The 24,139-nt window shown below is 48.8% G+C and overlaps 2 protein-coding genes across 5 annotated transcripts in view; one reads left to right on the forward strand and one right to left on the reverse strand.

The window, feature by feature from the left end:
• Positions 1 to 76: 76 nt before the first annotated feature.
• On the reverse strand, positions 77 to 6,056 carry CKMT1A (creatine kinase, mitochondrial 1A). Of its 4 annotated transcripts, none has more exons than XM_055418357.2 (10): positions 5,916 to 6,056; positions 4,837 to 5,158; positions 4,006 to 4,204; positions 3,708 to 3,803; positions 3,113 to 3,334; positions 2,878 to 2,963; positions 2,649 to 2,772; positions 841 to 975; positions 513 to 638; positions 77 to 321 (listed from the first exon to the last, which is right to left on the reverse strand). In XM_055418357.2, exons 2-10 carry the CDS (start codon positions 4,983 to 4,985, stop codon positions 208 to 210), a joined length of 1,251 nt encoding a protein of 416 aa, XP_055274332.2. In that variant the 5' UTR covers positions 4,986 to 5,158; positions 5,916 to 6,056; the 3' UTR covers positions 77 to 207. The 4 variants fall into 4 exon arrangements, with proteins under 4 accessions (XP_055274332.2, XP_055274333.2, XP_055274336.2 ...); XM_055418358.2 differs by having other exon boundaries at positions 4,837 to 5,125; positions 5,916 to 6,055; XM_055418361.2 differs by having other exon boundaries at positions 6,005 to 6,024.
• A 4,311-nt stretch (positions 6,057 to 10,367) lies between these two features.
• PPIP5K1 (diphosphoinositol pentakisphosphate kinase 1) overlaps positions 10,368 to 24,139 on the forward strand; it is a 41,782-nt gene continuing 28,010 nt past the window's right edge. The window contains 18 exon segments of the mRNA XM_055418339.2: positions 10,368 to 10,435; positions 15,930 to 16,025; positions 16,297 to 16,471; positions 16,907 to 17,102; positions 17,546 to 17,636; positions 17,863 to 17,948; positions 18,250 to 18,404; positions 18,536 to 18,637; positions 19,112 to 19,273; positions 19,420 to 19,541; positions 21,005 to 21,106; positions 21,328 to 21,414; positions 21,532 to 21,607; positions 21,723 to 21,832; positions 21,918 to 22,000; positions 22,383 to 22,514; positions 22,687 to 22,808; positions 23,088 to 23,270. Coding sequence (XP_055274314.2) covers positions 16,325 to 16,471; positions 16,907 to 17,102; positions 17,546 to 17,636; positions 17,863 to 17,948; positions 18,250 to 18,404; positions 18,536 to 18,637; positions 19,112 to 19,273; positions 19,420 to 19,541; positions 21,005 to 21,106; positions 21,328 to 21,414; positions 21,532 to 21,607; positions 21,723 to 21,832; positions 21,918 to 22,000; positions 22,383 to 22,514; positions 22,687 to 22,808; positions 23,088 to 23,270 — 1,956 coding nt within the window. The 5' untranslated portion in view covers positions 10,368 to 10,435; positions 15,930 to 16,025; positions 16,297 to 16,324.

A 24,139-nucleotide genomic window follows, 5' to 3' on the forward strand; every position in this document is an offset into this window, starting at 1 on the left:
ATAATCCCATTGCCTTTTTTTTTTCTCCTGGAAGCTAGTTCCTCCTCATCCCACCATTAGAAATAACACAGACAACTGAAGCATAGCATGGAGCCTTTACTAGGACAGGGGGTGTGGGTTGATGGTGGCACCCAGGGCAAAAAGAATGGGCTGCCATTAGAATGGCAGAGGTCCTGGGAGTCTTGAATCATCCACTGGGGACAGGAGTTAATGCTTGTTGGGGAGAGGTGGAGGGATGCGGATATCCTGGCCTCTCTCCAGACGCCGTTCACAGTCAATCAGGTAGTTTACTCCATCGATGACCAGCTGCACCAGCTCCACCTGGATGATACTGACCCTTGATCTCTGCTTCCCACAACCTGATTCTCTTTAGCACTGATTTGCCTGCTCTGGGAACGCATTGCCAGTTTTCCACACTCAACCTGAGTTTCATTTCAGATTCTGTTACATTCTTGAGGCTCACTCGTCAGATCACCCCCCACAGGCCTATCCATAATCCCTGAGAATCTCACCTCTGACTTGCCCAATCGGTCCAAATTAGAGATATCAAAGACACTGCCTGTGGCAGCTGTGTCCACTCCTCCAGTTCCACGTTTTTGGAGTCGTAGGTTCTCGAGGATCTTTGGGAAGCGGCTATCCTAGAGGGGAGATAGAGATTTGGGGTAGGGTCAATAGGGGCCAAGACTGGTCCTACCCGAAAGAGCCCCAAACCTGCCCAGAGCTCTTTCTCTTGATTCTTGAGCCACAATGCCTACCCCTTTCCAAAGCGCACACCACCTCTCCTACCCCACATGGCCGCTTCCTCCCTCACACCCCTCTCTAGGCCCACAGCTCCTTTACTTTGCTCAGCAGGGGCAGTTTGATGTGCACTCCTGCCCGAAGTCCAGTGCCCAGGTTAGACGGACAGGTCAAGATGTATCCCAGACGCTCATTCCACATGAACTCCCAGCCACGCTCCTGGATCAGCCGCTCCACCTGCATGCACAAAGGCTCTGTTAGTGACATGTCAGGGCTGTGCAAACCCTCCCTTAGCTGGACCCAAAGGAGCTCTAGAAATGTCTAGAACCAAAGATTTGGGATGTGAAAGGATGACACTGCTTTTATTTTGGTGGAAATGGCTCATTATTATCATGCATAAAAGATATTTTTGATGTTGCAAGCCCATCATGATGAGATTGTGCAAAAATATCCTGTGTGGAAGAAGAGAAACTTCAGGGAATGATGTGCTAAGGATGATCTAGGGAGATGAACGGAGGTGGTAAACTGAACTGAGAAAGGATTGATTATTCAGGGAGTTCTGCATGCATTGACATCTTTACTTTGCTAATGAGCTAGAGCTTGGAAGAATTCTTTCAGCCAGAAAATGAGGGTGTAGGCTTTGCAACAGGAAGAGGCAAGAGAGCCTGTAAGCTGTGGAAAAAGAGAAAGCAGAAAGGTGAAAATGGAGCAGAAGAGCTGGACTCATACTTGTGGAGGGTGGGGGAGGAGTGTGGGAAGCATGTTTTTGTTCCACTTAAACATCCCAATCATGAAGATGACTACCAGAGTTGAACAGACTGGAGACCTGCCAGGGTAATATTTGTGAAGACCACTACGTAACCTAAGGGGGACCCTGTTCATAGTTCAGAAAGAACCACGGCATGGGGGATATTATAATGCTGAACAAGAGGAAATCCTTCCATCTAGAATAATAACAGCAGCTAACACTTGTGAACATTTACTATGGGCCACACACTTTATATGCGTTATCTCACTTAATCCCCACCACTTAAATGTAGGAAGTCTTCTTACCCCAGTTTTACAGATGACAATACTTAGACATATAAAAAGTACTTCCCTACCCACTTCAGTGGCTCAAAGATATGTTACCAAAGTCAAGATATGTTACCTATTACCTGCTAAAAATAATAGGAACCTCCCAGCTAAGATTCTAAAAGGAGAGTTCTTTCCAAGTCCAAAACAGAACTGTATATGAGACCATACGATAAGGATTGGATTCATGGAAATTTCTAATCTAGACTCGAATATGGAGACCTAATTCCTATAGGACTGAGGATTCAGTTCCACCCTCATGTAGAGCCACATAGTCTGGAACTTGCACCATTCCATCCTCCAGCTTCCCTGTTTTCCCTCCCATTCAGCTTAGAATCCAGACATGCTACTTTAGTAAGAATGACAGAATCTAGAGTAAAGGCCTACCTTGGCTCAGAAACGGGTGGTTACATGAGAATCACAAACATACCAACCCCTCACTCCCCATATCCGTCCAAGCTTAAACCTTCCCCTTATATCTGCACATCCCACAACACCCCCCCCAGGCACTGACTCACCACCTCAATTCCTTCTTTGCATTATTTGGCAACTGCTTTATTTACTTCCTTGGATTCCTGACATTCTTTCTCTCTTCCTATTCTTAGGATGACCATATACCCAGGTTTATGTATATCTGGTCCATATATACCAGGACCATATACCCTGGACAGTTCTGATTTATCCCTATTGTCCTACTAGAGCGATTGGTGGTAATCTCTTTCACTATGAAAAGTGTCCTGGGTTGGTTGGTGAATTATATCCTCCATCTACCTATTCTAGTCTTTGCTTCTTCCTTGAGTCCTCCCACCTAGGTCCCTTATACATTCTTCTCCAACCTCTTTGAGGCCTCGGCAGAATCTTTCAAACACTTTCTTCATGTTGCCACCCTTCTCCATGGAGATGACCCGTGTATGATCCTCCTCATTCACCCAGATCAAGAAGCTCTTTTCGTTGTTGTGCCTGAAGGCAGGAGAGAGGGAGGGATTGGAATTAAGAGGCAGGGCAAGGGAGAGATAGTGAAAAAAGGGGCACTCACAGGAGCCTGGGGTAAGCTAAGCCTCATACCAGATTCCACGCGCATCTGGCCAGTCTCGAGCCATTCCTGCTGCGGTCAATAATGGGGATACAGGCTTATCAAACAGGAAGTGGTCCTGAGGAGGGTTAAAGGGACTTGGGTTAAGAATCTACACAGTAGCCCCCGGCTTCTCAGAGCCCATCTACTTCATCTGGCCCAGCCTCCCTTGACTCTCTTGTCTTTCCATTTGCCCCTCCTGCCCAGCTCCCTCTCAAAGCCTCTCACATCAATTAGCTGCTGCTGCTCGGCCTCTGTCATCTCACTGAGCCGATAGTAGCGTCCAGCCAGGTCACCCTTCAGGCCACTCAGCGCATCCACGACGACACGTTCCACTTCTCGTCGCTCTGCCCGAGTACAGGCTGGAGGCAGGCTGAGTCCCCGGATACTTCGACCAGTTCTGACTCTCGAGGACAATACATACCTCTCATCAAAGTAGCCAGAACGGATCTGGGGAATAGTAGAAATTAAGGTAAGTCACAGAAACAATATGGATGGGAGCTGAGGGCCTTGGGAAGGAGAGACCACAGGGACTAAGGGGTCTTCATTGCCTGCACTGGAAGGACAGCCCATTGGGCAAGCACGCCAACTGAAGGGGCATTCATTGTGAACCCTCCCCAACACTGCCCACCTTGGGGTGTGGGCATTCTCAACGCCGGCTCCTCTCCACAGCGACTGCTCCTTAACATGCAACTCTTTCCCCCCACTGAGACTTGAAATCTCAGCAGTATAATGACTATGAGTCAGGGAATAATTATGGTTGAAAGGGGCTGGAGAAAACAGTATGTTGCAATGGAAATCAGAAGTGGGATATCTGATCTACCTTGCTGGCATCCAGGTCGGTGGTATGTTTCATCGTTCGGGGGTCATATCCATTGTGTCGCTCTTGGATCACAGGGTCAAACAGCTCAGCAAATACCTGACGGGGAGTTGAGAGAGAGAAGGTGGTTAAGGAGAGGGAACCCCTTCCTAAGCTTTCCTTGTGGATTGATTTCACCGGGTCGGAAAACACGAGTATGGATGGTCCAGTCTTAAGGGAAAGTGAGGGGCTTCAGGGGGAAGGAACTGGGATTGCTGGGAAGATGAACAGGGTTTTACCGGAAAACTCTGGGGCCCCCTACCTCATAGGTCTCCTCATCACCAGCTACCATGCCCACAGTCTTGATGAAGGGGTGGCCAGGGTTGTCCACGCCAGTCTGGATACACTGATCTAGCGTCCAGCCAGTGGGTGTGGTCTTGTCGCAGAGCCGGGCATAGACTGCTGGGGTCAGGTGACTGGCCATGCAGTTGTTGTGCTTTCGGAGGTCTGGGTACTCAGCACTAGGGAGGGGGTACCCAGTAACCATGGAGGGAGGGCACAAGGGGACTGGACCCAGTGCACTCAGCTGGGAGCATGCCTGGCTTTGCTCCTTGGGAGGAGGGGAGGCTAGAGCGGGGCTAAACCTTGGTAATCTCATTAGGGACTTTCAGGATCTATTATTTCCCAAGAGTTCTAGCTTCCTCTGGCTGGAGGCTCAGTTCTCCCATATCTGCTCCGTTCTTTTCTCCCATGGAAGCAGCATTAGGGGTGGGGGAGGGGAAAGACTAAGGAGGGGAATTCAGGAAACCGGAGAGAACAGCAGGAAAGGGAGATGGAGGAGAGCGGAAAGGATAGTTCCTGGTCTCTCAATTAGGAATTTGAGCAGAGTAGGTGCAGCCAGAACTCGCAGGGCCGGAGCTGGCCTTGGGGGCGGGAACTGCGGGTTCCAAGTCCCCAGGAATGCTTTCATCTTACGGTTTTGGCCTCCCCCCACCGCCACCCCAGTGAGGTTTCCAGACTGCACAGCGCCCCACTCCAGAACCTTCGTGATTATACCCCTGCTCTATTGCCCAGATTCTCCTCTCCACCCCTATCACCACCTGCCCGACCTCTCCCCCCTCCCCCCCCCCCGGAGAGCCTGAGACACTGATACCTCGGGGGATACAGCCTCCGTCGTTCACTGGCGGCTCGAACAGGTTCCGATCGGAGCAGAAACCCAGCGGCGAGAGACCCAGCTCCAGCCAAAGCCAGGAGCCGGAGCCCGGGGCGGGCAGACAGCAGACGAGAGAAGGGACCAGCCATGGCTTGAGGGTCTGCCTACGGAATCTCAGGGCAGGAGTTGCTGGCTCAGGGCAGGAACCGGGAGGATGGGGGCGATGCAGACAGGCTGAGAGCCGGAGCTGAGTGCGAGGCTGGAGCCGAAATGGGGGCTGGAGTGGAGGCTGGAGCGGGAGTGAAAGCCGGTGCCGATCAGACTGCAGGAGAGGCGCAATGAGCTAGCGGCAGGCGGGCGCAGGAGAAGGCAGCGCCGCAGTCTCCAGGGGTGGGGCTCGTGCAGGCCCCGCCTTCCCGCCTGCCACCGCGCTAGGTGTGCGGGGGCAGAGGTAGGCACCACCCCCCCAGGTAGATTAGGGAGACTGGCGATTTGCAGCCTTGGCCCGGGAATGGGCCCACCTGAGGTGAGGCCGCCCAGATTTCAGCACCAAGTGGAGGACAGCACCCAAGGGGACCGGCGAAACCCTAACACCCTTCCCCTAAGCCTCTCGGTTGCATCGGAAACCCCTGTTCGTCGCCCCGTTGGGTGGAAGAGGGTGACATTGCCCAACCTGCTTTCGTTTTTTTTCGGCCTGCCCCTGCAACCTCTCTGTCTCCACAGGGGAGGCGGCCTCGGGGAACCCGTGGCATAAACAGATACCAGGGGAAGACACACAGAGAAAGCACACGGGCAGACACTGAGAAAGCCAGTCCGCTGGCTCAAGGTCACCTTTTCCTTAGAACCAGGAAGAGCACCAAGGCTCCTCCCTGTCACACCTGTGCAAGTCTCCTTACAAGGTTACGGAAAGGTTCCCTGAGAGACAGCAGGGAAACACGAACTCTTACTCCATCTGTGCTGTTTCCCCACCCCACCCCGCCTTGCCCCCAAGTCTAAAGCCCTGCTGTGCCCTTCCTCCGCTTCTCAGGATCCCCCACTTTTCCCCCCTCCTCCATCCTCCTCTCCATCTCTTACTTCACCTTTGATCTCTTCTCAGCGAATTTTCCAGGCTCGGACCTATTTGCTGATCACAGGACTCCCTCTGAGTATTCTCGGCAGGCTTGCCTACCTGCTGTCTGTGCTGGGCGTGGGGCCGGAGTTGGGCAGGGAATTTTGTTTCCTCCTCCTCCTTCTCCCCTCCTCTCTGTAGCTCCCAGTTCCTGAGCTGAAGGGGAGTGTAAGGTGAGGTGAAGGGTGTGGTGTAGGAAGGGAACAGGCAGGCACAGGTCTCTAACCACCACACATGTTTCCTCTCTTGGCTCCCTAATGCTGTTTAATCCAGAGTGTAAGGAGGAGGGGTGTCCAAGGGCAAAGGGTCACCAAGGAATCTCTGCCTTCCTCCTGGTCCCTTCTCCTCCTCTCTTCTCACATGGTGCCTATTCAGATTTGAGAGGGTTTGGTTCCTGATCTCCAAGTGTGACTTGGGTGTGACTTGACCTTTGTCCTGGCAGAAGGAGAATGAATGCTTGGAGCTGAAATAGAGATGTGAGCTTCAGTATGGAGGTTCAGTTAAGGTGGGGTAGGCATGGGGGCATTAGTTCAGTCTTTCAGCTATCTTGATGGACCCATAAGACCGTAAGAAGTTTGTTCATCTTAAGAGAATTTTCGAGAAAGAGAAATCCCCTTCACCTTGTCCTCTGGCCTCACTGATGAGACCCCATTCCATCCTTTTATTCTCATTTCATTCATTCCCCTCAGGCTTCCCTAGTGCTCATTTTCCTGCCTTCCTCATCTGTGGGTATCCTTAGAAGCTAATCACCTCTGTTCTCGGTCCATCAATTCCTTCTCCTGCTAAGAGAGTAATTATCAGGACTAGATGGAGTTCTGCAGTTGTGTTACCTGAAAACTGGGTTCACCTTTTGGTGGGTATCAAGCCATTAGACACAACCAAGGTAAAGAACAGAAGAAGGAAGGACTTGTTATTACTTGCTGCAAGTAAGTGGAGCCCTGGGGATCTCTCCCAAAGCAGTGTCTCCCCAAACGGCAAAGTTGGTGAATTTTTAAGCTATGGGTACGTGTATACTCATAAAGAGGTTAGACCAAGCAGGACCTGGGGTAGGGGTCCTGGGCATGGAAGTCTTACTGTGTCTCCCGTTTCTTGATTGTTGGAAATAAGCTTCAGCCCCCAAGAACTTCCCTGGGTTCCAAAGGGTAGATCCAAATAGTTGCTAGTCAAGGAAGGCAGGGGAAGCAGAAACAAAGGAGGAACAATAAAAAACTATAGTGCAGGTGAAACAGTTTACCTCCGATTGGGACTTGAACTCATGTACCAGGACTCAAACTTAGCCAAAAGCCAGTCTGGGACTTGAACCCACATGGCCGGGACCCAAATCCAGCCAAAATCCATGGTCTTCCAACTGAGGTCACAGACCCAGTTTCAGCACTTAACGAGGCTCAGGTTCTTGATGTCCATTGCAGAAAGAATTCAGTGAGAGACAAAGTGATAAGTAAGAAGTGGATTTATTCAGAAAGAAACACAGTCCACTCAGTGTGGGCCATCGGAAGAGGGTGAGTGAAGCCTCAAAATGTAGTGTGATTAGTTTTTAAGTCACTCAGTTGTGTTGAATCTTTGCGACCCCTTGGACTGCAGCCTGCCAGGATCATCTGTCCATGGAATTCTCCAGGCAAGAATACTGGAGTGGGTAGCCATTCCCTTCTCCAGGGGATCTTCCCAACCCAGGGATCCAACCCAGGTCTACCGCACTGCAGGCTGATTCTTTACCATCTGAGCCATGAGGGGAGCCCCACCACCCCAGTTAGCCTTTATGGGCTGGGTAATTTCAAAGGCTAATGAATGAGAGGATTATTCCAACTCTTTCCAGTCATTGGGCTACCACCCACTTTTGATCTTTGATGGTTGACCTTGGAACTGTCATGGCACCTCTGGGTGTGTCATTTAGCTTGCTGATGTGTTACAATGAGGGAGTGTATACTGAGGATCAAGGTCTAGGTCTCAGAGCCATCATCTCAGTTGATTCTAATCAGTTTATGCTGTGCCCTCAGGCTATGTCATTCTTTAAATGTTGTGCCCTGCCTCCTTCCCTTCTGTTTCACAGGGGCTTCCCTGGTGGCTCAGTGGTAAAGAATCTGCCTGCCCATGCAGGAGACATGGGTGGGAGTTCCCATCCCCCAGGTGGACGATCCGATCCCTGGTCTGGGAAGATTCCACATGCTGTGGGACAACTAAGCCCAGGAGCTGCAACTACTGAAGCCCAGAGGCTCCAAAGCCTATGCTCTGCAGCAAAAGGTGGTAGGGGTGGGTTTAGTCGCTAAGTCGTATCTGACCCTTAGATACAACCCCATGTAACCTGTAACCTGTCAGGCTCCTTTGTCCATAGGATTTCCCAGGAAAGAATACTGGAGTGGGTTGCCATTTCCTCCTCCAGAGCATCTTCCTGACCCAGGGATCAAACCCTCATTGGATTCTTTACTGCTGAGCCACCATTCCCTGGTGACCCCACAACAAGAGAGGTCACCACAATGAGAAGCCTGCACACTGCAACTAGAGTAACCCCTGCTGGCCACAACTAGAGAAAAGCCCACGTAGCAACGAAGACCCAGCACAGCCAAATAAATTTTTAAAAATTATATATATATTTATATAAGCTATAGTGCAGCAGTTAAAGTAGGATCCTGGTTCCTCCTAAAGGAATATACATAACAATATGCTTAGTTCTACAGGAACAAAGCCTCCTCCCTTGCCAGTTACCTAGTGGCAAGTTGATTACACTGGACTCAATGAATCTGCCTGCCAATGCAGGAGACATGGGCTTGACCTTCCCTGGTTGGGAAGATCTCCTGGAGGAGGAAATGGCAACCCACCCCAGTATTCGTGCCAGGAAAATCCCACGGACAGAGAGGAGCCTGGCGGGCGGGCTACAGTCCATGGGGTTGCGAAGAATTGGACACAACTGAGTGACTGAGTACACACACGAGCCACCTCCCAACCCCGCCCCCAGGTGGAAGATGGTAACTTCAGGCTGAATAACAGATTCCTGGAACACCGCCCTATTACCTCACCACTCACCAATCAGAGGAAATTAACGTACCTGCAGCCCTCACCTAGAATTTTGCCTATAAAAACTTTTCCCCAAAAACTTTCGAAGCGTTTGGGGTTTGGGGGCATGGGTTCTCTTTGCTTGGCCTTGCAATAAACCTTTCTCTGTTCCAATCCCTGGCCTTTCAGTTTGGCCTCACAGAGCTTCGGGCACACAAACTTGCTTCGTAAAAGAATTTGGAATTGTCTTGACCAGGGAAACCTGAGTGAGGATACAAAGATAATAATACAAACACATGCAAAAGGTTTTCATATAATCAGTACCCCGTGAGTTAGAGTTTCCAGTCCTACTCTCTCACAAATGAGAAAAGAAAGGTTGAGGGAAATTCAGTGACTTGTCCAAGGCTGCACAGCTATCAAAGGCAAGAGAGCAACCAATGTGTGGAGATAGGAATCAACTTGTTCAGACTTCCAAGCCTGTACATTTTATTGTCTCCTTCATAAATAAGTCTCTCTTCCATCTCTTAAATTTCTGATTTGTTTCTGTCTCTGTTTTTGTCTCCAGAACCACTTTCACTCTTCTGTTAACATTTGCAAAGTACATTTATTGGATCCCTAGTGTGTTGAAAAGCAGAGACATTACACTGCTGACAAAAGTCCATATAGTAAAGGCTATGGTCTTCCCAGTGGTCGCATATGGTTGTGACAGCTGCACCATAAAGAAGGCAGAACACCAAAGAATTGATGCCTTTGAACTGTGGTGCTGGAGGACTCCTGAAAGTCCCTTGGACAGTAAGGAGATCAAACCAGTCAATCTTAAGGGAGATCAACCCTGAATATTCACTGGAAGGACTGATGCTGAAGCTGAAGCTCCCATATTTTGGTCATCTGATGCTAACAGACAACTCACTGAAAAAGTCCCTGATGCTGGGAAAAACTGAAGGCAGAAGGAGAAGAGGGCGTCAGAGAATGAGATGTGGAGGGCATCACCTATGCAATGGACATGAACTTGGGCAAACTCCCGGAGATGGTGAGGGACAGGGAGACCTGGCATGCTGCAGTCCATGGGGTCACAAAGAGTCGGACACGACTGGGCAACCGAACAATAACCACAACATCTATCATATCCCGTTTTATTTTACAAGACAAACAGAAGACCTGGTTTTGTCCTCAAGGAGGTGCAATGGCAACAGACTCTGCCTTTTTATCTGCATCTTGCTTCCGCACCCCCCACTTGATGTCACTGGAAAATCTGTCTAGACCAAGCATATGGACTGTGGCGACGCAGTTAGAAATCGGAGAAAGAACGTCAGGTTGCACTTCCTCCCTAGAGCCACTAGAGGCCACCCGCCTCCGCGCAGAAGCGCCGGCCAACGCAGCCTGACTCCGCAGCCGGTGCGCGCCCTCCGCTGATTGGTGGCACCGAAGAGAAGTTGAGCTTTGATTGGGCCGCTGTCAGGTGTCGCTGCCGGCAGGTTCGGCTGCGCGAGCGCAGGGAGGCGGGTGAGTGAGGGCCCGGGGCGTTGGGGGAGTGGCTGGGGGCTGGGGGCGGTATCTGAGGGGGTGGGCTGGCTGGAGTGGGCTCCGCTGGTGCCGAGGGCCCTGGTTGGTGGTGGCTGGGGGGCCGCGCTGGGAAGGGAGGCAGCGGAGAGGCCTCAATGTCAGCCACGGGAGAGTGAGGCGGGGAAGGCGGGGGCGGGCAAAGGCTGGAGGAGTCAGGATGGGCGGTGGGAATCGGGACCGGGAGCGGGGTGAGGAGACAGCGGGGGACGGGGGTCCGCGAGCGAGGAGACGGGCGCGCGAGGTCTGCGGGGCGAAGAGGGGTCCTGCCGAGCCAGGGCGTCTGCACGGGAGAGGGTCAGGATGGGCAGGTCCGCGTGAGGCGAGGTGGGAGTGGAGTCGGCTGGAGGAAGGGGGCTGTGGTAGGGAGGGGAGAGGTGAGCTGGTGGGCGGCCGGGTGGGGAAAGAGTGGCCCGCAGACAGCCTGTGGGGCTGGGGGGTGGAAAGCACTGAGGGCTCCAAGTAAATCTGTTACCAAGTGCGGTGACTCATCGGGGTTTGAACGACTACCTAAGGCTGGGGAGGCAGTGAGGGAGAGGGTTAGGCGGATTGTTCATCGGATCAGTTGCTCAGGGAGGGAGGAGAGAGCGGTAGTTCAGGGAGTCGAGGAAGAGTCATTTTAACAAGTAGGGAAAAGGAAGCGATATGAGGGAGCTGATAGGGAGAACAAGGGCATCAGCACATTTCATCGGTGGCAGAAAAAGGGTATGTATGAATCATTCAAGTCTGCATCCAAAACAAACAAACCAAAAAAACAACCGAACAAAAAAGAACTGCATCAAGTAGGAGCTAAGGGGTCCACTGTTGAAGGAGACCGTGTTGATGGTCTGAGGAGGTTTAACTGTGTTGGAAATATTTCTGCCTGGACTCTGTACTGACGTTTCTCTTTCACCACTAATGGGGCCCTGCAACAAGTGCATGGTGGTTAAAGAAATTAGAGGACTAAGCAAGCAGCCCTAAATTCTAAGGTAGAAAGAAATTAACACAATTTACCCTCCCTCAGTCGGTAAATAATCTGCCTGCCATGCAGGGTTCAATTCCTGGGTCGGGAAGATCCCCTGGAGAAGGAAATGTCAATCCACTCCAGTATTCTTGCCTGGCAAATCCCATGGACAGAGAAGCCTGGCAGGCTACAATGGGGTCGCAAGAGTCGGATACGACTTGACTAAACCACCTACCCTCCCTTCTGGGCTTCCCTGGTAGGTCAGCTGGTAGAGAATCTGCCTGCAATGCAGGAAGATCCCCTGGAGATGGGATAGGGTATCCACTCCAGTATTCTTGCCTGGAGAATTCCACGGACAGAGGAGCCTGGCGGGCTACAGTCCATGGGGTCACAAAGAGTCAGAAGCGACTAAGCATAGCACAGCACCCTCCCTTCTATCCCCTCTCTTAAAACCTGGGTCTTCTGTGTTGCAGGCAGATTCTTCAATACCTGAGCCACCAGGGAAACCACATCCCTTCTCTAGAACCAATTTAACATAGATGTTCTTGAGGAGATTGTGCCCCTGCCCCTCCCTATCCTTACATACTGTCTCCTCCCTCCCTAGCTCCCTTCCACATTGATTCAGGCCCCAGTAAGACTTGCCCTTTAGCAGACTGTAGAGTCTGAAGTTTTCTTTTGCAACAAAGTATTTGAAAGGAGGGAGGAGGAAGGGGAGAAGAGCACAGCAACCGGCCATGGCTGTTGGAACACGACGTTAAAGACCAGCTTCTCCCAGAGGTACATCTAAATAAATCCTGGCTTATTTCATAGCTATTTCTGTCAGGCTTCTATTTCTGCTTTGTTAACTATGAATTTAGACCTTTCATGTTCCTTCAGCTCCACATTTGTGAACACATTTTCCTTTGCTATTCTATTATCATCTCCTGTTATAGAGTTAAAATAGAATTTCAAGAATGTAATAGTGTACATTCAGTGGCAAACCAGGAAGGGCTTAGTGGCAGAAAGCGTGAAGGGTGAGGAATCTTAGACATAGGAAAAGCTCCTGCTTCAGAGAAAGGATAAAGCCTGCCACAGACTTTGGCTTGCTTAAACTGTGCGGGCACCTGGAGAATGTCACAAGTCATGGAAACTGGGTCAGGTCACTGGAAAGGAATTCAAAGAAATAGCCTGTCATCAGGAGGGGTGTGTATGTGTGAGACCTGTGGCGCACAGCCGGAAATGTCAAGTCTAAGGAGAGCGTGGTCTGGTTGTGGAACAACAGAGAGAAGCTGGAGCGCCAATGCTTTGGCCACCTCATGCGACGAGTTGACTCACTGGAAAAGACTCTGATGCTGGGAGGGATTGGGGGCGGGAGGAGACGGGGATGACAGAGAATGAGGTGGCTGGATGGCATCACTGACTCGATGGACATGAGTTTGAGTGAACTCTGGGAGTTGGTGATGGACAGTAAGGCCTGGCATGCTGTGATTCATGGGGTCGCAAAGAGTCGGACACGACTGAGCCACTGAACTGAACTGAACTGAGAGACTAGAAAGGTCAAGATCTGTATAAAGATTAGCCGTGACTTTCTAATCAAAGCTTCAGAGTTCACTTGAAGTGTAAGGATTTAAAATAAAAATACAGAAAGGAATTAATTGAGAACTACTGTACAAGTCTGTAAGACTAAATCATTCCATTTACTTACAGAGCTTGTGACTTTCATTAGATCCATTGGTCACTATTTCTGAGAACTTTTGCAGAATGTCAAAAATTGCTGATATGACTCAATTTCATTTTGGGAGAAAAGAATAACAGGTACTTGTATTCCCACGATCTAGTGTTAACAGATGTGTCTAATTATGTATGCAGTCATAAACATTTGGAGTATTTTTATTTGTACAAGTAGAATTGTCCTTCATGTATATTTCTGCAGTTTGCATTTGGAACCTATTCATGTTTTATATAGCTTTGACTCATTTTTTAAAAATTGAAGGATAGTTAATTTACAATGTCGTGTGGTTTCAGGTATACAGCAAAATGATCCATATATATATATATATATATATATACACACACACATATGTATACTTTTTTCAGATTCTTTTCCATTATAGGTTTGCTTGTTTGTTTGTTTTTTGGGTTCACCAGGTCTTACTTGCAGTACTCGGAATCTTTAGTTGTGGCATGTGGGCTCTAGTTCCCTGACCAGGGATCAATCCTGGGCTACTTGCATTGGGAGCACAGAGTCTTAGGCACTGACCCACCAGGAAAGTCCCTTCATTACAGATTATTACAAGATATTGAGTGTAGTTCCCTGTACTATGCAGTTGGTTCTTGTCGTTTAGTTGTCTGATATATATCAGTGTGTATATCTTAATCTTAAAGCTCCTAATTTATCCCCTAATTCTCTCTTTTTTGGGGGGAGCAGTGCTGGGTTTTCTTTGCTTTTCTCTACTTGTGGAGAGTGGGAGCTAGTCTCCAGTTGCAGTGTGGTGGCTTCTCTTGTTTCACAACACAGGTTCTACGGCACACGGGCTTCAGCAGTTGTGGCCCAGGGGCTCAGTAGTTGCGGTTCCCAGACTCCAGAGCACGGGCTCAATAGTTGTGGCCCACAGGCTCAGCTGCTCTGAGTCACGTGGGATCTTCCTGGATTAGGGATTGAACCCAAGTCAGTCATGCTTTGGCAGATGAATTCTTAACCACTAGACCACCAGGGAACCCTGCCCCTGATTCATTTTTAATAATTGCTATTAGTCAACCATTTGTATGTACTACATTATATTTATCATTCTTTAACTTGTGACGTCTGAATTGTTCTTAGGTTTTACCTCTGCCAACAATAGGTTATGAATATTCTTGCACATGTCTTCTTACATGGGACAATTTCTCTACAGGGGGTTTCTCAGCCTCAGCACCACTCACATTTTGGACTGGACAGTTCTTTGTTGTGGAGGTATATGCTATGCCTTTTAGAATATTTAGCAGCATCCTTGGCCTTGGCCTCTACTCAGTGGATGCCAGTAGCACCTGCCGAGTTGTGATAACCAAAAGTGTCTCCTGACAGTTGTTTCTTGTACAGTATAATCACAGTTAGTTAAGAACCACTACTTCTATATGTGTACAAAAGTGGAACTTCTAGGTTGTTCTAATTCAATTTTAAATCTTAAGATACTACCAGAGCTTCCCAGGTGGCTCATTGGCAAAGAATCTGCCTGCCAATGCAGGAGACACGGGTTCGATCCCTGATCTGGGAAGATCCCACATGCCACAGAGCAACAAAGCCCGCCCATTACAACTGAACTTGTGCTCTGGAGCCCAGGAACTGCACCCACAGAGCCCACATGCTGCAGCTACTGAAGCCCTTGTGCCCTAGAGCCCATGCCCCACGACAAGAAAAGCCTTTGCAATGAGAAGCTCGAACTGCAACTAGAGAGTAGCCCCTACTCGCCTCACAGGACGGAAGGAAGACCCAACACAGCCAAAAATAGATAAATAAAATAATTTTTAAAAAATATTCTCACTGATAATGGCTCTAGGTAGGATTTTTTTTTTTCTCATTGTAACTTCTGTTATGAAGGACCTTGGCCTAGACCAGCCTTGTGTCTGTGTACCCTATGACAGTAAAGAGAAAACTGAAATTTCAGTTTGAGAATGGGTTGGGGCCTGTTGTATGGATGCCTGTATCCTCAATTTCCCACCTAGTACTAGACCTTTTTTCTTGAACAGATTTTCTGGAATTGGGTGTCTTTATTTTAAGGTAAAGTAGATGAAGGAAAGTCAGGGCAAAGGTATTTTAATGTTCTGATACAATGCTTAGAACATATGGTGCCCCCAGTCAATCAATCGATGTTTGTTTTTTTGAGTTAGTCCTTGGTGGGAATGAGGATAGAGGTGAAGAGCAAAAGCGACTGAGTTCTCTCATCCCTCTGCTCTTGTGTTGTTCAGTCGTTAAGTCATCTCCGACTCTTTGTGATCCCCCTGGACTGAAGCATGCCAGGCTTCCCTGTCCTTCACTGTCTCCCGGAGATTGCATATATTCATATGCAGTGAGTTGGAGATGCCATCCAACGATCTCATCCTCTGTCACCCACTTCTCCTCCTGCCCTCAGTCTTTCCCAGCATCAGGGTCTTTTCCAGCGAGTCAGCTCTTTGCATCAAGTGGCCAAGGTATTGGAGCTTAGCTTCGGCATGCTTCAGCTTCAGCATCAGTCCTTCCAGTGAATGTTGATTTCCTCTAGGATTGATTATTTTGATCTCCTTGCAGTCCAAGGGACTCCCAAGAGTCTTCTCCAGCACCACAATTCAAAAACATCAATTCTTTGATGCTCAGCTTTCTTTATGGCCCAACTCACATCCGTATGTGACTCCTGGAAAAAACATAGCTTTGACTTTACTGATCTTTGTCGGCAAAGCGATGTCTCTGCTTTTTGCCGTTGGGAGGTAGAGGAGTGCTGGGAAGATTTCGAATGAGTCTGAAGTTGAAATGTCATTCTAACCTTCCTTCTTTTCTGGTAGGACTCAACAGTGGCCCTCCATGAAGAACTGCCTTTCCCATTTGCTGCTGGAGTTAATGATTTTTCCTGCTGGCAGAATCAGGGACATGCCAGCACGGTAAGGGTTAATCCACTAATTCTCATCCCAGGCTCATGGTTGGGGGTGGGGTGAGCAGGGAGAGAAAGGGAAACCTTGATTTTCTCCTGGGGATCTTTAGTCATTGCCAGTCACACCCCACGTGCCTCCTTCCCTGTTGATCCTTGTCACTGTAGCTTTGTTTCCTGTTTCCTCTCTTAGTTTCCTCTTATTTTCTCATTCCCCGTCCCCCATCCCCACCCACTACTGTGGGACTTGGATTCTGAGCTAACGGGGATCCCCTCCATTTCAGGACGGGATGAGTGGGTGCTCCGGTGGGGATGTGGTCACTGCCGGCCAGTGAGGGCGAGAGTGCCACAGCCCACTTCTTCCTCGGAGCTGGAGATGAGGGGCTGGGCACCCGTGGACTCGGCATGAGGCCAGAAGAGAGTGGCGGTGAGCTCCTTGAGGATGAGGAGGATGAAGTGGTAAGACTAGGGGACGTGATGTCACTTGGTGTTGGGACCCGTGCCGTAGTGGAGATTCCATAGGATTGAGACACCACCTCCCAATCTTCCCAAACGCTTAGACTCCCTGTCATAAACACGCCCTCTTTTGATGGAAGGGCAGTGGAGACTGGTTAGACTGCCTCTCCTTGAAGCCGCTATGCTTATGCCCGCATCCTGTTGTCTCATGATTATTGGTTCTCTGACTCTTCTGCCTGAGTACACATATCCCACTGTGGCAGGAGGAATCCCTGCAGGAATCCCAATCTAGGCCTGAGTTAGGAGACAACCTTAAGCCCCTAAGTCCAAAGTCCTGACAAGAAACTCTGCCCTAAGGACATGATGAGTCAGTGTTCCCTGATAAAGGTGGTTCAGGTGAGAAGTTCCTAAGTTCCTGACATCACTTCCTCCTGGTAGCCTCCTGAACCTCAGATCATTGTTGGCATCTGTGCCATGACCAAGAAATCCAAGTCCAAGCCAATGACCCAGATCCTAGAGCGACTCTGCAGGTTTGACTACCTGACTGTTATCATCCTGGGAGAAGACGTGATCCTCAATGAACCTGTGGAAAACTGGCCATCCTGCCACTGCCTCATCTCCTTCCACTCCAAAGGTCGGTGTCTGTGAAGGAAATTGGGAAGGAGTGGTGTTGGGAATGCTGGACTGGGAAATGAGGCTCTTACTGTCAAATAATAAAGAAGTCGTCCTCTCTTCCCGACGCTGGAGAACGGCAGAGGGATTTGCTTTTCCTACGTCCTGGAGACGTTGCTGGGGTTAGTTGAAAGCCCATATTCAAACCTCAGGGCAGCTCTAAGATTCTTCGGGTCTCTGACAGAGTTGGTCTCTGGAAAGACCCTACAAGTAGTTTCTGTTTTGCTTTTTTCCTGATGGATTTTCTAGACTTGCGAGGTTGGGCAGGAGAATGAGTGCTGGGTTGGGCAGGTTGTGGACCTCAGTGGCAACGAATAGCTTTAACACATTTCTCTGTCTCTCTCGCTGTTTTCTCACTGTTTCTCTCTCTTTCTTCCACCTCTGTATTTCCTCTCTCCATCCCAGGCTTTCCCCTGGACAAAGCTGTTGCTTACTCCAAGCTTCGAAACCCTTTTCTTATCAATGACCTGGCTATGCAGTATTACATCCAGGATAGGTACAGCTTTTTGTTGACTGCTGGGATGGGTGGCCCCGAGATCACGCCTGTTTTAGAGAACCCACTCTGGGAGGGGCCGAGTCAAACAAACATGCTGAGTTGTTGTACCAAACCCTCTTGAGTTGTGTAGACGGGTGTCTCCCAGTTCCTGAGTGAATGAAAGCCCTAGCCTCTCCCCTCGTCACCTGCCCCCACCTCTCCCAGCTAATTTATTCGGGGGTAACAGGAGGGAGGTGTACCGGATCCTGCAGGAGGAGGGTATTGACCTGCCTCGATACGCTGTGCTCAACCGTGACCCTGCCCGGCCTGAGGGTGAGTACCTGGCCTCGTCCAGTCCTACCCTGCCCCACTTTCTGTGACTGAGCCCAGTTCTCCATTCTCTAGACAGCTGTGTGCCACCTGTCTCTGTGAGGCTTTGGTTACTGGACTATGGGTAGAGCTAGAACCGTGGGTCTTTGGACAGAATCTGAGACCTCTTATACATATGTTAGTTACCATATCTATTATTAAAGTATGGTCATAGAAATTTGAGGGTTATGGAGATTAAAACTCAGAGAAGTGGGAGTTGGACGCATTCTTGGGCCCTTGGAATGACCGCACACCTACCTTTCAGAGTGCAACCTGATAGAGGGTGAAGACCAGGTGGAGGTAAATGGAGCCGTCTTTCCCAAGCCCTTTGTGGAGAAGCCCGTGAGTGCAGAGGACCACAATGTTTACATCTACTACCCCAGCTCAGCTGGAGGAGGAAGCCAGCGCCTCTTCCGTAAGGTGTGGGAGACATCTGGGGAGGCAGAGAAGTAGATGAGCAAGAATGAAGCTGTGGGAAGGGAAACTGGAAGACTTGGGGACAAGTTAGTGGCAACCTTTTTTTTTTCTTCCCCTTCCTTTTTCTCCTGAAGATTGGCAGCCGAAGCAGTGTTTACTCTCCAGAGAGCAGCGTCCGAAAGACAGGCTCATACATCTATGAGGAGTTTATGCCAACAGATGGCACAGATGTCAAGGTTATGGTGGATACGGGGATTTAAGAGGTTATAAATGTCTGAGTGGGGTGGGGTGCTTGTGAAGCAAGTAGAAGTGTAGGGAAGCAGTTATAGAAAGTAAAGTGTGAATGGGATTGGCTTTCATATGCTGGTGAAGATAAGGATTGGGGAATTAGGTATTTATATTGTCACTATCAGAGTGAGTGCAAGGGTAATGTGGAAAATGGAATAATTTGGTAAGTTATTTCTTAGTAAGGACAAAAGTTATTTCTTAGTAAGGCAATTGTTTTAGGGTCCCATGGAGAAACTTTCATAATGATACTGAAGTTCCATCTCAGTAAAAAAAAAAAAATGTCAGTCTTGTTCTTAATACTCAGGGGATTTGTTTGTTTTGTTATGTTCACTGAGAAACTAGCCTACAGACATGACGCTCATATTGCCTTCTCATATACAGGGTGAGCTGTGGGCATACTCAGTGATGCTATGTACCTGCAGGTGTATACAGTGGGGCCAGACTATGCCCATGCTGAAGCCAGAAAATCTCCAGCTTTGGATGGGAAGGTTGAGCGAGACAGTGAGGGGAAAGAGATTCGATATCCAGTCATGCTGACCGCCATGGAAAAGCTGGTGGCCAGGAAAGTCTGCGTAGCTTTCAAGGTGAAGGGAGGCCCCTTGGTAGGGAGGTTGTGCAGGAGCAGGAGGGGAGCCGGGGAGGGGCTGTGGCGTGAGGGAGAGGTTGGTGGGGTGAAGCTGAGGAGGAAGCATAGCTCTCTTGTTCTCCTCTTCCCTTCTTCCCTTTGCAGCAAACAGTTTGTGGTTTTGATCTCCTCCGTGCCAATGGTCACTCCTTTGTGTGTGATGTCAATGGCTTCAGTTTTGTCAAGAATTCGATGAAATACTATGATGATTGTGCCAAGATTCTAGGGTAAGGGACACAGTGGTCTGGGCTGGGGAGAATGGGCTTAAAGAGGAGAATAGCAAAGTTTTAACTTTAAAGACACCTTGTTTTGTTGAACTTTGCAGGTATTGTGTTTTTTTACATTTTGAAGGTTTGTGGCAACCTTTGAGCAAGTCTGTTTTCACCATTTTTCTAACAGCATTTCCTAACTTCATGTCTCTGTATGACATTTTGGTAATTCTCACAGTATTTCCAGGTTTTTCACTGATCACTGTGATCAGTGATCTTTGATGTTACTATTGCAAAAAGATTAGAACTTGCTGAAGGCTCAGATGAGGGTTAGCACTTTTTAGCAATAAAGTATTTTTTAATTAAGGTATGTATATTTTTTTTAAAAAATAATACTATTGCACACTTACTAGACTACAGTAACTTTCATATGCACTGCCAAACAAGAAAACTCCTATAACTCACTTTATAGAGATATTCACTATATTGCAGTGGTCTGGAACTGAACTCTCAGTGTCCCTGAGGTCTGCAAATGCTATAAAAATGATTTAAAAGTGAAAAAGGAAAGTAGAGAAAGGGCTTCTCAACTCTCTTGCCTTCCCAACATGGCTCTCCCCAGAGGGAATTACTGTTAACTGTTTTAGACATGGCAACATGTCTTTTTCTTCTGTATATAAAAAGACTATTTATTGTACTAAATGTGATCATACCATAACACCGTCTTTCAACTTGACTTTTTAGTATGTAAAACATTCAAAAATGTTTAAGGAATGATGGCTATGATGAGTATCGGTATATTCACCATTGAGCTTAAGAAATAAAATATTAAGAATATAGTTGAGGGAATTCCCTGGCAGCCCAGTGGTTAGGACTTGGTGCTTTCACTGCTGAGGGCCCAGGTTCAATACCTGGTCAGAGAACTAAGATCTTACAAATTGTGTGGTGCAACCAAAAAAAAAAAAAAACAAGCACATAGAATTGAAGCCCCTACATAACCCTTACTAATAACATCCCCTCCCCTCCCACTCAGAGGTAAACACAATCTTTATTACAAATACAGGGATTTTTTTTTTTTTGCATGTCTTTAGACTTTATATTGGAGAAGGAAATGGCAACCCACTCCAGTGTTCTTGCCTGGAGAATCTCAGGGACGGCGGAGCCTGGTGGGCTGCCGTCTATGGGGTCGCACAGAGTCGGACACGACTGAAGCGACTTAGCAGCAGCAGCAGCAGCAGCAGACTTTATATTGGAGAAGGCAATGGCACCCCACACCAGTGTTCTTGCCTGGAGAATCCCAGGGACGGTGGAGCCAGGTACGCTGCTATCTATGGGGTCGCACAGAGTCGGACATGACTGAAGCGACTTAGCAGCAGCAGCAGCAGACTTTATATGAACATATTGTTAGTTTTTTTGAACTTCATTCAGATGTGTAGTTCTGGTTCATTCATGTTCACGTGGGTTCTTCATGTTTCTCCTTCTAGGAACACCATAATGCGGGAGCTTGCCCCGCAGTTCCAGATCCCATGGTCCATCCCCATGGAGGCTGAGGACATTCCCATTGTCCCTACCACTTCCGGCACTATGTGAGCAAAAGTAAAAGTTAAAAATCTGGATTAACCACTTAAGACATCTAAGTCAGACCGGTGGTCACTTCCTGCCCCTGCGCCATCTGACCGGTGGAGCCTACCTGTATTCCTCACTTCAGATAGTCTTTCCTGTGTTCTTTGACATGGCGAGTAAGATGACATGGGTGGCAGTGTGGGGTGGGATGGGGAAGTGGCTCTAACAGCATTCCCTGTCTTAGGATGGAACTTCGTTGTGTCATTGCAATCATTCGTCATGGGGATCGTACACCCAAGCAGAAGATGAAGATGGAGGTGACACACCCAAGGTAAAAAGCAGAGTGTTCTAATCTAGACAAATAGGTTTTTGTAAGGGAAATGGGGAGGGGCACCTCCCAGAGGTTGTTGCCTTTCTCAGCCCATACTGAAGCTTCTCCTTTCTTCAGATTTTTTAGTCTATTCGAAAAACATGGTGGCTACAAGACAGGGAAATTAAAACTGAAGCGGCCAGAGCAGCTACAGGTAAGATGATGAATCTGGCTGGCAGGAGCAGTGCTATTAAAAGACCGAGGCCAGGATGACAGCCTAGCCAGCCAGGACTTGGCCTCCTGCGTGGACACCCTATTATTTCCTCCAGGAGGTGCTGGACATCACACGGCTGCTATTGGGTGAACTGGAGAAAGAACCAGGTGGTGAGATCGAGGAGAAGACGGGGAAATTGGAGCAGTTAAAATCCGTGCTGGAGATGTGAGAAAGGGATAGGAAAAAGGGTGTCAATAGCCATAAGAATTGGGTGCTGGGGTAGAAAGCAAACTGTGAGTTTATCCTGCAGGTACGGTCACTTCTCAGGCATCAACCGGAAGGTGCAGCTGACTTACTACCCTCATGGAGTAAAAGCTTCTAATGAGGGGCAAGGTGAGACGTAACACTTCTTTCCATTACCACTCACATCTTTTATTCTTGAACACTTAGATGACCTCTCTCCCAAATTACCTTTCTGGGCTCCTCAGAAGACTTAACATTTAGATATCCCCACTGTTTTCCTTGTGCTTCCCCACTTTCTCAACAATAAAGAATCTGCCTGCAGTGCAGGAGATGCCAGTTCGATCCCTGGGTCGAAAAGATCCCCTGGAGGAGGAAATGGCAACCCACTCTAGTATTCTTGCCTGGGAAATCCCATGGACAGAGGAGCCTAGTGGGCTACAGTCCATGGGGTTGCAAGAGTCAGACACCACTGAGCGACTGAGCACACACTGTTTTCCTTAGGTCTAGATCTGTTCGCTTCTTATTCCTGCAGATACACAGCGGGAGGCTCTGGCCCCATCCCTCTTGCTGGTACTGAAGTGGGGTGGAGAACTGACCCCGGCTGGCCGTGTTCAGGCTGAGGAGCTGGGGCGAGCTTTCCGCTGCATGTACCCTGGAGGACAAGGTGAGTGTTTGGGGGAGTGAGGGGAGGTGTAGATGCATAGCAGGGCTGAGAAAGATGATTAGAGAGTAAGATGAGGAAACGAAGGGACAGAGGTGCTGGGAAGGTTAAAGCGGAAGTGAGCATTCTTGGGTGTGTATAGCCATCCATTTCTGGTCTTCCCCTTTGCCCCCAGGTGACTATGCTGGCTTTCCCGGCTGTGGACTGCTTCGTCTCCATAGCACTTTCCGCCACGATCTCAAGATTTACGCCTCTGACGAGGGCCGTGTCCAGATGACTGCCGCAGCCTTTGCTAAGGTGCTCACTCTAGTTCTCCCACAGTCCTGGCTTCCCTTAGGTAGAGAAGCAGAGTTTGGAGAACTAGTCAGGAAATATCAGAGGATTTGTGTGCTAACTCAGGGGAGTTTCTGCTTGGTATGACTACATCCTGTGCTGCTGAGAATAATGAATGGGGTGGGCCCCTTGATCTGCACCCCAGCTCCCCCAAGCCAGCTCTCATTTGATCTCTGGGACCATCGAAGCCTAGGGGAAGTGGAGTAGAAGGAAAACTTGATAGACTTTGTGCTTTCCCTCCAGGGCCTTCTGGCTCTAGAAGGGGAGCTGACACCCATTTTGGTACAAATGGTAAAGAGTGCCAACATGAATGGGCTCTTGGACAGCGATGGGGATTCGCTGAGCAGCTGCCAGCACCGTGTGAAGGCTCGGCTGCATCACATTCTGCAGCAGGACGCGCCCTTTGGCCCTGAGGACTACGATCAGGTCAGGCTGTCCCTATCTTTGTGCCAAATACACCCCACTCCCAAATTCCTACAATTTTAAATAATAGCAATCAGTAATGGTACTTACGATGTGCCAGGCACTGTTCCACATGTTTTCCACACATTCAGTCATTTGAATCCTTACCCACCCTTTGAGGTAAGTATGGGTCCACAATCTGTCATCTAGAATTTTGAAAATCAGAAAGATTTTTATAACCTTGCCACCAAGATTCACTTGGCAGGGAACCTGGTGGTCCAGTGGTTAAGAATCCGCCTGCCGATGCAGGGGACACAGATTCGGTCTCTGATCCAGGAAGATCCTACATGCCTTGGAGCTGCTAAATCCATGGGTCACTACTGCTGAGCCCGTGCTCTAGAGTCAGGGAACTGCAACTGCTGAGCAGCCTGAGTGCTGCAGCTGTTAAAGCCCGCATGCCCTGGAGCCTGTGCTCTGAAACAGCAGAAGCCACCACGATGGGAAGCCTGTGCACCACAACCAGAGAGTAGCCCCCACTCGCCACAGCTAGAGAAAGCCCGGCAACAGAGACCCAGCGCAGCCAAAAATAAATGAAAAAAGAAGAGATTCCTTTGGCAGCAAACCCCAACATGATAAGACTCTCTCTAATCCCTATTTACCCCATCTTGTGTAAAACAGTCATATGCATTTTGCTGCAGAAATAGAACAGTGTTTGGTTATGCCCTAGGCCCTGCTGGAGGTATTATCTAACATATGGCATGTGCTCTGTATTAACTTCTTTAAGTCCAAAAAGTCTCAGTTCCAAAACACAGCTGATCTGAAGGATTTTCAATAAAAGAAATTTTCAGTTTGTCTACTGCTGTATTAGAAACCACCGCAAACTCAGTAACTTA

This window comes from Moschus berezovskii, chromosome 21 (assembly GCF_049115385.1).
Source record: "Moschus berezovskii isolate FMDL1 chromosome 21, NW_MosBer_1.0, whole genome shotgun sequence".
Classification (NCBI taxonomy): domain Eukaryota; kingdom Metazoa; phylum Chordata; class Mammalia; order Artiodactyla; family Moschidae; genus Moschus; species Moschus berezovskii.

Coding starts and splice junctions, on each gene's coding strand:
- CKMT1A (XM_055418357.2), bottom strand. CDS start 4,985: ATGGCTGGTCCCTTCTCTCGTCTGCTGTCTGCCCGCCCCGGGCTCCGG. Junction 3,804..4,005: donor GTGATGAGGAGACCTATGAG/GTAGGGGGCCCC, acceptor ACTCCCCGTCAG/GTATTTGCTGAGCTGTTTGA. Junction 322..512: donor ACCGATTGGGCAAGTCAGAG/GTGAGATTCTCA, acceptor AGTATCATCCAG/GTGGAGCTGGTGCAGCTGGT.